The sequence below is a fragment of the Calliopsis andreniformis genome, chromosome 3 (assembly GCF_051401765.1).
Source record: "Calliopsis andreniformis isolate RMS-2024a chromosome 3, iyCalAndr_principal, whole genome shotgun sequence".
Taxonomy (NCBI): Eukaryota; Metazoa; Arthropoda; class Insecta; order Hymenoptera; family Andrenidae; genus Calliopsis; species Calliopsis andreniformis.
Window position 1 is genome coordinate 17698327 of NC_135064.1, and position 13523 is coordinate 17711849.

The window sequence follows — 13523 nt, forward strand, 5'->3', positions numbered from 1 at the left end:
TTTGCGTTCCAAGTCCCATTGAATCAAATCAGTAGCCAGGCAACTGGTTGTCGAACCATTATTAAGCTCTTAGGCGCTGAAACGCTTGGCGTACAGCGCACACTTCTCCCTCTATCACTATGATTCTTATTATACCACTACACATTATTCCATTTGCTTCGAATGAGTTAGGGTTACTATTTTCGTTATCAGTTTACAGACAATTTTAGAAAGCCTGTTAAGCTGTTAAGATCAACCTCAACAAAGAAAAGATATTTAATTATTTATGAGCATAAACCCTGAAATTAACTACACTAGTGTAGAAAAAGAAAAACAAAGACAAAGAAAGTAACAGAACCGAAAAAAAATAATAGAGAAAAAGAATTCATAAAAATTGAACCAAAAAAGCCTTTTCTTTGAGTCAACTTTCTGAAACAAACCTCTCTCTTAACTAAAAAAGTAACTACTACAAATTTCATGCTTCTAATAATATTGTATTATGTTCCCAAACTAGTTTCATCACTAACTCTCTATTTAAAATCTTTCATACAACAATATCGACGATTTACATAGAAATTTTATCATACATGGTGATTCAAGTTTGAAACGAAAATTCCCATTTACCGTGTCTAATGAGTTCCACACTGTTGCACGTTCGTTTCGCTTCGCCTCCGTATACATTTTCCCGTAATTGACGCTTTGGAAATCGGAGACGAATGCGCATTGTGTTTGTTGCCCGGACAATGGAAATTGATTTGCATTGTTCCCCGTTTATAATCGGCTGTCTTTCAGTTGAAAACGCAACAGGGTAAGCCGCGTCGAATTCTCTGGGATTTTAAAGCGTATCCCGCATGCAACCGGGTGCGTTTCGCGACGCTCAAAGGGGAACTTATGCTAATGGCGCTGTTGCCCACCGTTTCACTCGACTGTTAGTACTTGCTGGGAATTTTATTTCGTCGGTAACAAAAGTTTGTTCAGGTGAAGTGTTAGTGTGCCAGGCAGTGCAGTACGTTCCTTGGGGGTTAAGGGATGGAGAAAGGGAAAAGGGTCTATGGAGAGGGTAATTGTGAGAATTATAAGGAATTAATTAGCTAGGTAATAAAAACTCACAGTATTTGTTGCGTCGGAGAGATGCTAATAGTTTGAGTCCATAGTTTGATATTTTCTTCTAGCGTTGCCTAGTTGCTTCTTTATATTCGTTTTTATGGAGAAGTGGACATTCTATTAGAATGCACAGTAGTGTATATAAAAATTGTTTCTTTGCATAGTCGTTACACATGCTAAGTAATTACACATGCAAGGAGCAAAGGATTTTTACACCAAATTGAATTCTAGAGTTGTGTCGTACATAGTATATTTATAGATTTAGTATAAGTTCAGTTTCAGACTCTAAATATTTTATATTTTCAACTTTTTTTGTATAGAATCACTTTTAACTCATTTTAGATTATTTATCTATTAATCACAGTGCTTTGTGCGTGTCGTATGTCATAGTATAAATATAATCAGTTCGAAAATAAAGATGTCACAAAATTGATACTAAACGCCCCTTCATGTGACTGTGACAGGGTCGTACGTGTAAAGGTAGAAATATTTGTCTATTTTATGGAAATGTCAGCGACCACTAAAAAGTTTAATGGCTCCCGTGAGAAATCGAAATATGAAAAATTCGTCAGGTACACGCGTACACAAATTGCATATCAGCGAACATGATTTCTCGTCTAAAAATAACGTGCGACACGCGAATAGCTTGCGCATGCATTTCACCTAATAACGCGTTGCTATTTATGCAGGATAAAAGTAGGCCGAAGCGTTAGAATAACTCTTATTTGTTAGAGTGAAGAATCGATCGAACTATTTCGAAAAAAAGAAAAAGAAATAATTATCTGAAGGGAGGTTCTATTTTTCGAGATGAAAAGATAAAAAACCTCTTCTATTTAAAATACTTAAGTCACCACAGATTTATGCAGTATTAGGAAACAGAATTCGCGTGTCCCTTTTTTCGTCAATTAGCGTTTCAAGAGAATGAAGTGAATGAAGTGAACCAGTCTCAAATGTCTACTATCCGAGCTGATTGTTCCTATGATGAATCTTTAAACTATGAATAAAAATGCACAGATTTGAAGCAGAAATCTCAATTTTAAATATAAGTTTATATTAGCATACATATATTTTTTCATCTCAAAAGTTCCAGTAGAATACATATTTTCTATTCGAGAAAAATTAATCTAGAAATAAACTTCCTCATCGTTGCTGCATTGTTCTGATTCATTTACTTCTAAAGAGACATTCTCCCCACAAAGAGTTTGATGTTAATTTGCTGCAGCGATTGAAAACGTGATTTCAAAGGTTGCAGGTACCATTGATGTGGGTATTTGAAGAGTCTTGTAATGGTTGAGAGGGCAAACGTTTGTAGTGCAGATAATACTGGATCCTTTTTGGAGGATCATAGACACGAGAAGTGTCGTTGATAATACGTTGATCACACGGCCCTCGACAAAGTCGCTCGACCAGTAAGGGATAAATTCTCGAGAACCTCTTCACCTGTCCTCTACGATGAAGTGTCCATCGAGACTCGACGTCGACCACACGCATGTTCAGTATATTATCCATACAACTGGCGGTACGAATGCGAAATTAATGATTCTAGATGCAAAAAATTAGGCAAAAATATAGAAAAGTAATTCGTTCCTAAGAGGATTTATGTCTGAGAAAAATTCACTTCCGTATTTTAACATTTAATACCACATTATCATTTTAATCTATATTTCAGTATCCTGTCATTTCTAAATTGTAGATCACGTTTCAGTCTTACAACTTTTATTTTAAGTTTGATTTCATTTCTATCTCCGTACTTGGTTTCTATAACCTTTATACATTTCCTCAGAAATATACCCTCGTGAAGATTAAAGTTTATATCAAATCCATTAAACTTTATTACTAACTATCTCAAACCGCCTGACATTGCCTGTGCATCTTGTATCTAGAACTCCAGCATTCGTGGAAATAAATTATCATAAACTGTCAAGGGGATGAAGTTGGGGAAAGCAAGTGAAATGTCCAGGTTTATGGTCGATTATATTTTTCATTGGGTTTATCAAAATAGCCTTGTTAAATTTGAACATAGGAACATTTGAATGTCTAAAGATTTAAATATTTGAGTATTTATGTATTTAAAAATTTGAATTTTTGAATATTTGAATATTTGAATATTTGAATATTTGAATTTTTGAATATTTGAATTTTTGAATATCTGAATTTTTGAATTTTTGAATTTTTGAATTTTTGAATTTTTGAATTTTTGAATTTTTGAATTTTTGAATTTTTGAATTTTTGAATTTTTGAATTTTTGAATTTTTGAATTTTTGAATACAAAGAATCTTTAAAATTTTCTAATCTTTTACCCTCATAAACTATCAGTCACATACCCCCAAAATAACGTCTCATACTCGTCATCAAGTATCACCACACCATTAATAATCACTCATTAATGAGTCTGCAAATGTTTCTGTTCTCTCCTTTTTCTATCATATCGCCTCTCACTGAACAACTCTCAGACACGTGGCGCAGGAACGCGAAGATACGACTGTAACGTTAACAACTCCATTCGCCAGTATCACCGAGAACTAACGAGGAAGATAGGGACAATAATCAGAGGACAGACAGGCAGAAACGCGAATGAAAATGCAATCTGCATTTCCATGTCGGTCGGGCAAGATTGACGCCGCGTTAACGTTCCCGACTAAGCAACGGTCGATTTCGTTGGGGAAGCAGTGGCGCGTTGGCGAGGTGAGGCCGAAAGGTTCGGTAATTGCCGCGGCGGATTCGTCCCGCTTGTATAAGTAATTTATTAGCGAGCGATACCTCGTTAAGTAACGACGAGCGCGCGGCGGTAACGAAGTCGGTCTCAGCCCGTGGAACATGCTTTAAGATGGCGTGCCTCAGGACTATAATTCCGACGAATACCGAGCCAAGCCAGGTTTGGCTTTACAGGTCACCTCCATCGACCTACTATGATAATTGTTCACAATTCGAATCACCTTCTCCATCCTTTCTTTCTTTTTTAATATTCATCATTTTCGCGTAATAACTCCTTCCCCTTCATCGGTTGCCTTTGTTTTATGGGAATCTAGATTTACTCGTTGGTAGAGTTTGGGGTCGATCATGCAGCGTTTTCTGTTTCTGAAATAATTTGGCATTTCTTAGATACAAGGGATGGATAGTTATATTTACGTTTATTGTATTTGTAAGTGAAATTAATTGGAAGATTTTCTATTTTCTCTTAGAGTACGAATCTTATTAAAAATAACAACAACGAATTGTGACAAAATATTGAAAGCTGTATATAGAAGGCTCACCATTCGACTAAATTGCTCGGCATTATCCTTGAAGGGAACACGAAAATTCTTAATTAAATTCTCATAACGCAGAGATCATAATCTACGTAAGAACACTGTAATTACGTTGAATTAATTTCATAGGTATAGCCATTTAGATATAAGCCTCAGGGTAGAGGGATCTCCCCCATCTAGCTGGTGTAGACGTTTAGCACAAAAAGGATCCTAATCTCGGCTTAGTGAATCGCCCTTTTGATCTCCCACCTTCACGCGATTCAAAATTACGCAGCAACCTCTGGAAATTGAAATATCCTTTGGCTCTCGTAAGATCAGTTGTTAGAATTTGACAGTACTCTGTTCCGACTTCTAATTCTGCCTAGAGCATCAGGTTCTAATTGTCACTCTGTCTTGCCTAGTAAACTTTAATCTACGTCGAGCTGTTACGTCGAGTCGTTGTTGTACGAGAGATTAAGCTTAAACCGAATTAAAGTATTCTACTTAGAGCTTGAGAGTGTGCTGGTTCTCGAGTCTCTTCGTGCAGCTGCATCCTGAACTTCTGAATTTACAATAGGTCTATCTTGATACAGTTCTGTAACTTCTTCATTTTTGGAAGAATTAATTTGTAATAAGGAAATTTGGAAGAACTCAGACTTCTAAAAGCATTTGATTAGTTATCTTGATATTTAAATGCAAATTGTCTTGCAATTATCGTTTCTTATTATGAGTAGGTAATAAGTTTATTCGATGACAATGCATTCCTGTCTCATGGAATATGTAAGTCCCAAGTAATCTGAGGAAGTAGTTTCAAGAAATAAAGAGAATAATAAGTTTCAAACAAGAAAATATTGTGCTTTCATTTTTCAAAATTTAACTCTCTAAAATAGGGTGACCCTTCGTTTGTTTTGCAAATCTACAAAATTTCTTTGAAATCGTTAAGAGAATCTTCGACTATGTTCCTTGTGCGTTGACTTAGTCAAAGAAACTTGGCGGAACATTTGATTCCCGCAACAAGTTAGACAAGTTCTGACAACATAAATCGTAGTTTGGTATGGGAAGAACAGAATCGTGCAAAAGAACGATTGACCGTAGTTTATGTGACACTATTCTCAGCTCTACTCAGAAGCATTGGACACTGAATGTAACGTAACCTTCGTTGTTGAGCAGCACAGATTGCTATATTTAACTGGTACTGGTATTATAAGTTGCAGTGCAACTTGTGCACATGACAACATGCACAAACGATCGATAATACGAATAGCCAGATGTCAGATTTCTCTGTTCTTGAATAATTTGTAATTGATAACTGAATGTGTAAACATTGTGCCATTTTTATACTATGTCTGCTTACATTTAGAAAAAAAAAATTATGTAGAAATGACAGAAAATTTACCCTAGTAAATTTTTGCATGCTACTTTATTTATAATAAAATGTTACAAAAAATAGAATTCAATAACATGGTCTGTTTGAAAAGATTTGCAAATGAATTATATTAACGCAACATTAGGACTTCATGATTTAAAACAGATTATTGAATACTCTTGTGATAATCCTGATTGTAAAGCAGCACAGTCGTTGTGTAAGAAAAATTTTTAAACAAAGAGAAAAAACTAAATAATATGAAAGTATGCAGTACCATGTTATAGGAGGTGCAGTACAAATTATAAGATACTCAATAACACAATTTACATCGTATCAATCAATTCAATATAATAACATTCATGTTGGTAATTGAAATCCTGGGTCAATTCAGTGAATAATTGATCGGTACATTGTAATTACGCTTCTCATTGTTCACTCGTAATCTGTGTAGATTCTATTATTCGTACGTAGCCTGCATTATAATTATACGTCTACGGGTAGTATAGCCTCCATATGTGATCAGATTATGCTACCACAAGGTTTTACATGTCGTGAATATAGTTCAAACGCTACGTTTGTTGGAATGATAACACATTTGTAATCTTATTCATTGAATCTGATTAGATATCTACATAATTGTTGCAGAGCATGATACATGTGCGTGTTTTTAATGCGTGACTAAATACGTGCCAAAGTATTATTATACTTTGCGTTACAGGCTTTTGTTATTCTACTTGCACTGTCAACGTAAGTAAAAAATAGTGTACTTAAGAATTATAATAATCCCTCGTTGATTAATCATAATGCTTTCCTCGATAAATTTATCACAAAGTGATATGATCAAACAAGTAGAATATATTTGTCAAGGATTTGTAAATAAAAGGGGAAAGGTTAGAAATTCCTAAATACATGTTTGGAAAGGGAGATTCTCTGCACAAGGATGAATCTCTGTTACACGAGCGTCTTCGGTACATTACCTTCGATAAAAGCAATTTCATAGCAAGAACCAGAGCAAGTGTCTCGTTCCATTTATCTAAAGGCTTCCCTGTTCAATGGAGTAAGCCTTTAGAGTACCGAATTGTATGCTCGTCAAATAGATATGTAGGAGACCGAGAGGATTACACGTTGTGGTGTTAATTACCGTAATTGAGAGGAGACTATCTTATAGTACGAAGCTATTACATGAAACACAAAGCACTTCCCATGTTTGGTCAAGCGTTGTTAGTAAGATTGAAAGCACTGAGGGATTGTTTCACTTATTAATGGTTGATTTTATTCACTTGAAGGTTTTCACATCTTTAGATTATTCGAATATTTAATATTCCAGGATTTTTGAAGTATGATATAATGATATTTTTCTAACGAGTTTATAATATTTTTAATTTATCTAACATGTGAGTTATACGTCATGAATTTGTTGGGTACATGCCTTTCAAAAAGTATCTAGAACCATCGCGAGTTTTTCTTAACAGTCAAATTCTCCAATGTACAGAGTATTGAGAGAGTTCGTAAAAAGCAACTATCACACAAAACTATAAATTGACATCCAACTTGAGAGGACTCTCGAGAGCAGCTATTATAGAAAACTCTAGTGAATACGTGCCCTAGACCTATATGATAGTTGTACTGCATAATAAAATATTCCTAGTCTGACCAACCGTAGACTTATACTACTGGAGATGCATTGGTCTAGATATGATGCTATACTACTAGCAGAGTGTCTTTCAACAAGCAGTATTTATTCTACTTACAGGATGTCTGACTAGAAATAGTGGAACACTCTACTAGAATTTTAATTAAACAGGAACAATAATTAAATAATTATTGTATTCAATTCTAGCAAGGTCCTTCTCTGATTCAATCGTGGTCCTTTCTTTTCTTAATTATTTCCCTAATTTTGAGACAAATATAAAATAGTTATTGTTCGTATTTACATTTCTGATTGTTTATCATTAAATTAAAACTTCATTAGCTCCATTCACCATGGCGTATTGATAAGTAACGCTTAATGCTAGTAATTATTACGCGTAAAGTTGTCAAGAGCAACATAGCAGGGTTGAGTACTGTGTAAAGACCATAACACAGATATTTACTATCACGAAAAGTGAACTATATGTTTTACACGAGTATTTACATATCTGTTGTAGAATCTTGACACTTGCACGCGTTTGAACCTCGTATTTCTACAGCAGTCGAGGTTTTACATCGTATGCCGACTCAACGCAGCGGCTTCTGCTAAGAATAGAAGGCTCCCGCTAATAATAACGCGATCCTCAACGGTGTCATTTCACCAGAGGACCGCGCACATATCGCAGAACTCGGAAGCAGGTGTCGCAAATGTCCTAGTTTGTCGTGCCGTGTCCGCGACTAAATGTCTCGATAATAAAACAGTTAAAATCGATACGCAATGCATATAACTTGCTTATAAATAAAGTTTCGTCTCCGTGACCCGACCGCCGACTGCTGACAATGAATGCTGCGACAAAAGTAACGCGCGTTCGACGTCTTTCATGAATTTTCAACGATGATGGTGCGCGAGAAAATATCTGTCGCGATTAAATTTAGCGTCCTCGAGAGGGCAGCTGTTTTCCAAGGTATTAGAATTATCGAAGTGTTAGATTATCGAAGTGTCGTTATGATGCTTTTAATTATCGTAATTACTTCCATTAAGTAGTACATTCATTTCGTCTAATACTTCAGAATTGTAATAGAAACGATGCTCTTTAACAGTTTTCATCTATTCATGCGTAATGAGTTTTATCCTAGCTTTATTTTCTATAAATTCTTTGACGATAATTGATGCAGTCTTTATGAGAATATTTGCGTAATATTCTCTAATACAGGGGTTCTCAACTTCCTTCTAATCGCGAATATCCTAGGTATTATAAGGGTTAAATAACTTGAATTATCAAGCGTATTGTTAATATTTTTCAAGTATGCACTAGAGTAAAAAGCATTTATAAAAAATCAAGAGCCATTAATAGAACACTGCAATGTGGCTATAACGAAAGCTCTTATATAAAAAATTATAATTAGAAATAACCTGAAAAAATATGTTGCACCCCTCGTGGGGATCGCGACCCCAGGTTGGGTACCCAAGCTCTAATACACAGTGTCAATTTCTGTTTCAGGTTCATGGTGGTATTGGTGTGCCTCATATTTAGTGTCTTGTCAACGATAGACCAGTACAGTAACTTCGCGAACGAAACCTTGTTTTGGATGGTAAGTGTTTCTTTTACATTCCCTGACACACTTCAGGCAAAGAGCACATTACACGAGACTTTGGTAAACACCCCTGGAAGAGCGCTAACTAAAGGCCAAAGTTCATCGATCAATCTTCGTCTTGCATAATCGAAGGACACAATTCGCAATATTGTAAATTTGCATGAAAGAATTTCGTAACCTCGTCGTGGCGGGCGGGCTCAATCAATTACCTTGGCTTTGAGCTTCGACGCGGAGTTTGTGATGCTTGATGGGATGCGAAATTTCAGGTGCAAAGGGCTCGTCGCGCGACCCATTCACGAAATCGGGCAGAACGATCTCTGCTTATCTGATATCTTTAGGAAGGGAGTTTAACGTTCCGTCGGTCTTCTTAAACTTTCACGAAGTTTCCCTCTGGGGAACTGCGGCTCGTTCTTTCTGTTGAAAGCTTCTGGTGACTAGCTGCGAGGGATGTTGGTCCTTTTCGAAACTCTCACTGAAACATCGTTCGCTCCCTTTTCATAATATTACCCGCTGAATGGTTACTCTGACGGAAGCGGCTACTTAGAGGGATGCTATTTTCCCGCGAGTTTACTCGAAACGAATTCTCGCGGATAAACCGAATAATCGTGCGAACTGAGTATTTTTGTAGTCTCTGTTTGTAGTAAATACTGAAATACTATTCAATTGAAATAATCGAATTTGTAATTCATTTATTACAGTCGGGGCTTAGTGCTTGTAGTTTTAATGTATGTGACTTAGAAATGATTTGGGTATTTCTTAATATCAATGTAAAGTATAAATATTTGCAATATTGACATTTGCAAGTGAGTAATCTTGTTCCCATTCGTAGTAAATGTTGGAACACCGTCAAGTTAGGATTGAAGATTGAACATTTGAATGTTTGAATATTTGAGTATTCGAATATTTGAATATTTGAATATTTGAATATTTGAATATTTGAATATTTGAATATTTGAATATTTGAATATTTGAATATTTGAATATTTGAATATTTGAATATTTGAATATTTGAATATTTGAATATTTGAATATTTGAATATTTGAATATTTGAATATTTGAATATTTGAATACTTGAATACTTGAATACTTGAATACTTGAATATGCTCATCTAAAAGCTATTAAGTTTCGAGTCAAAGTGTTCTTAAATTGACCAAAGAATTCGAGTAACAAATAGACAAAAAATTAGCCAATACAATAAAACGCTTTTAGTGTAATTGGAATGCTCATAATTGAAAGTCCCGTCGTTCCGAGTTTGAGTCAGCATGTCACGTGGCTTAGACAAGCCGTTATGTAAATGTCAAGGAATAAGGGGTAGATATAAGTTTCCGCGAAGGGAGCAATGATGGTTCGTACGTGCTCGCCCTTCTAAAGGGATCCAACGTGCATCCCTGTCTCTGTCCATTGTCGGAGGGAACCATAGATCCTGGCTATGTACTTTGGGGTAGACACTATGAAAGCCTTTTTACGCGCATATTAGGAGGTTTGACAAGTTGCCGTCTTCGCCCTAATGACGAGCCGTTCTTGGCTTCCGGCGTCTTTCTACGTGACATCCTAAAAGTAGCGTCGAAGGACTGTCCACCATCTTTACCATTTTCCTTACCGTACGACTTTTCTTTTTAATCTTCCTTCATAATTGAGCTTCTTTCTTACAAAAACTGGGAGGAGGGATTATTGGAAAATTCAATAAAGCTGAATGGAAGAAAGCAACTGTTATGATGTTAGATGAAAGTTGGAAAATGAAGAATGCATTTTTTTCCATAATTACTAAGTTCAGTGGCATTTTAGCATGCTGTTTGCAAAATGTTGACAGAAATCCTTGGTGATAGTTGTCACAGTAAATTTAGTTAAAATGAATTAAAATTAGTAGTATTATAATATCTACAGCTTGCAAGAGACACCAAAGTTTACCAAATAAAACTTACGATTCACTGTTAGGCAAAACACAAGGAAGATGTGAGTCGTTTAGGAACCAGCCTCGAAAAGATGAACGTTTGAGGATACCACTGAATATCGCTGTTCCATCATCGATGTTTCCATTTTTCCAGGGCGTCATGGCGTCACAATAACGCTCGTGGAATCGATATGGTATCTCTGTACATCGTGTCCTGCTCGTTGCACGTTTATTTTAAGAACAGGGAACTAATGACTGCGCTAGCCTAGAAAGTCACCACGGGAATGCCTTTCCCGTGGCATTACAATTATTCGCTCGCGGAGGCAATTTTTTCTTCACATCTCGCCCATTTTTCCCATTTCACGTATCGACCTGTTTATTCCTATTTTAATGTTCATGTTCTTCTGCCATTGTCGTCGAGGTTGTACCTATTCGACCATTCAAAGGAGATACAACTGAAATTCGAGTATCTGTTAACCACATGAAATAAACGCTCCTCACAATTTACTTTGAATTCTATAAATTAGTCAATCAACCCACGATTTTCTGTGTTTTGATATTTAATGGATCTATCAACTTCGAAATGCAAATGTTGTCCAATATTCAGTAATTATTTTTGGCATACTATTGCACATTTTATTGCTTAATAGTCCTCGTAATAGAAATATACTACTTGAAATAATTACTACATATTAATTGCTTATAATGGAAACTATATATCAGTCGCCTTACGAGTCTTTATGTCGAAGGATTCATAATTGTTACTTAATGTAAATTTCATTGTTTGTCGTTAAACTGAATGGTGTATAGAAAAACTCATTCGCAGGTTTACTAAAATATTATTTTAACAGGAATGCAAATATTGTTCTGCAAACATTTACTAAAGAAGCCAGATCGTTCTGTCAGAATACAGAACTGTGTCCATGCAATTATACGTTCTACTTCTTGTACAATATCGATATTAATTAATTCTAATAATGCAGCAGTTGCTCGAAAGTTTGAATTAAAACATGAATTCTTGAATATATAATACCCGCGGCAGTAGAAGCAAAATTTACCCTCATTAATAGAAGAACATCTTGAATTGGACGAATAAAAGACCGTTTGAAATATCGGAAACGGATAGTATGGAACACAGTTGCAAACAATGTACATTACGTACTCACAGGTATAAAATTAATTTATAGAAAACTGATAGGCGTGACGTCAGCTCGAATCGATGATTCCATTCGTTAAAGCCCGACCGCTGGTGTTTGTTATTTTAATAACGTTCGTTAATAACTCAGATGAAAATCATTCTATCAGAAATTGAATATGGTTGGTTTAGCGCAGGAAAGCTCTAAAATAAACCGACCGTAGCGAAGGAGAGGAAGACCCCTTGGCGTAGCGAAACAAAAATCACGGGGTAACAAGTTTTGCAACATGTGAAACACATGCCTGAAATATTCTTTGTGTGACCTTTTATCGCTGGGCCAAATGGGCTATTCAAATCTCCGATGAAATAAAAAAAAAAAACGGGAAGAAGAAGTGGTTTTCGGCCAGTGCCATGAACAATAGAGCGATGTTCGCAGTGTGTGAAGCTGGAAAAAGAGGGTGAATTGGGAACTTTTATTGAAAGGATCCGCGATACGTGAATACGAAATGGATTGGCTGCGATGCCTTGATTACATGCAGCAACATTTTGCAGGTGGCATGTGCTGGAAAAGAACTTTTTAAATAATGGATACTTTAACGCCGAATGGCTGCCGTGCTGCAGAATCAGCCTTTTTTATTTGCCTTTTTAGTAGAAATAACAGAGCAGCCTTAATCTGTTTTCTGTTTTATGTGGATTTTTATTCTTCCGTTTGAATTTAAAGCGGAAATGCTCGGAGTTCTTGAAAGGAATGTTGTTCTTACTGAGAGCTCGTACTTGCTCTGCTGGAATATTTCAGATGTATTTCAGATGAAAAAATAGGGGAGTTGCACATAAGTTAATTCTGAGTTAAAGTTCAAGTCAATTAAAATGAAGTATTATATCATTCTGTGAATTAATGTGAATACTAGGTCTGAAGGTATTTCGTTTCTAAGAAAATTAATTTTTACAGTTACGTTGGACTACTGATAAGTAGACAGTGTTTTTAGTAGACAATAATTTTTCGTTTCGCAGGTGATTTTTCAATCTCTTTTTAGAAAAATTTCTACACCTTTGAACCACAATATTATTTGAATAACGACATTATCTGCAGGATGACGTGAGACAAGCTTAAGATGATTACAGTCAGTCTAAAATTTAAAAAATTAATTAAGAGTTAATTGAGTTTAAGAGTTAATTAAAGAGTAAGCTGAGGGATAGTCAGGCTTGGAAGCTGAGTTGTTAGAGTCAAATCGAAATTTAGGTGAAGTTTAAGATAGTTAAGAAGTTGAAGTCAAGTTCAACATTCGAACTTAAGTTGAATTGATATCATGTCGCGAAAAGAATCTTACAAAAGCACAAAAAATAAAAAGAGGTTTGACAATTCTTAATTTTTCTTTTGTAGGAAATATGTTTGGTGGTATTCTTCGGTGTGGAATACCTCGTGAGGCTATGGAGCGCGGGCTGCAGATCGAAGTACATGGGCTGCTGTGGCAGGCTACGATTCATACGCAAACCGATTTGTATCATAGGTGAGTGTGATATTTGAATACATTTTTCTAAACAAATTTAACATTTTAACTACTTGTTGGCCTTTTTTAGACCTCTTTGTTGCAAG

At 35.7% G+C, this 13523-nt stretch overlaps 1 protein-coding gene across 1 annotated transcript in view; it reads left to right on the forward strand.

The window, feature by feature from the left end:
• LOC143188874 (potassium voltage-gated channel subfamily KQT member 1-like) overlaps positions 1-13523 on the forward strand; it is a 64568-nt gene that overhangs the window by 14140 nt on the left and 36905 nt on the right. The window contains exons 3-4 of the mRNA XM_076393372.1: positions 8808-8898; positions 13311-13437. Coding sequence (XP_076249487.1) covers positions 8808-8898; positions 13311-13437 — 218 coding nt within the window. The remainder of the gene's footprint in view (positions 1-8807; positions 8899-13310; positions 13438-13523) is intronic.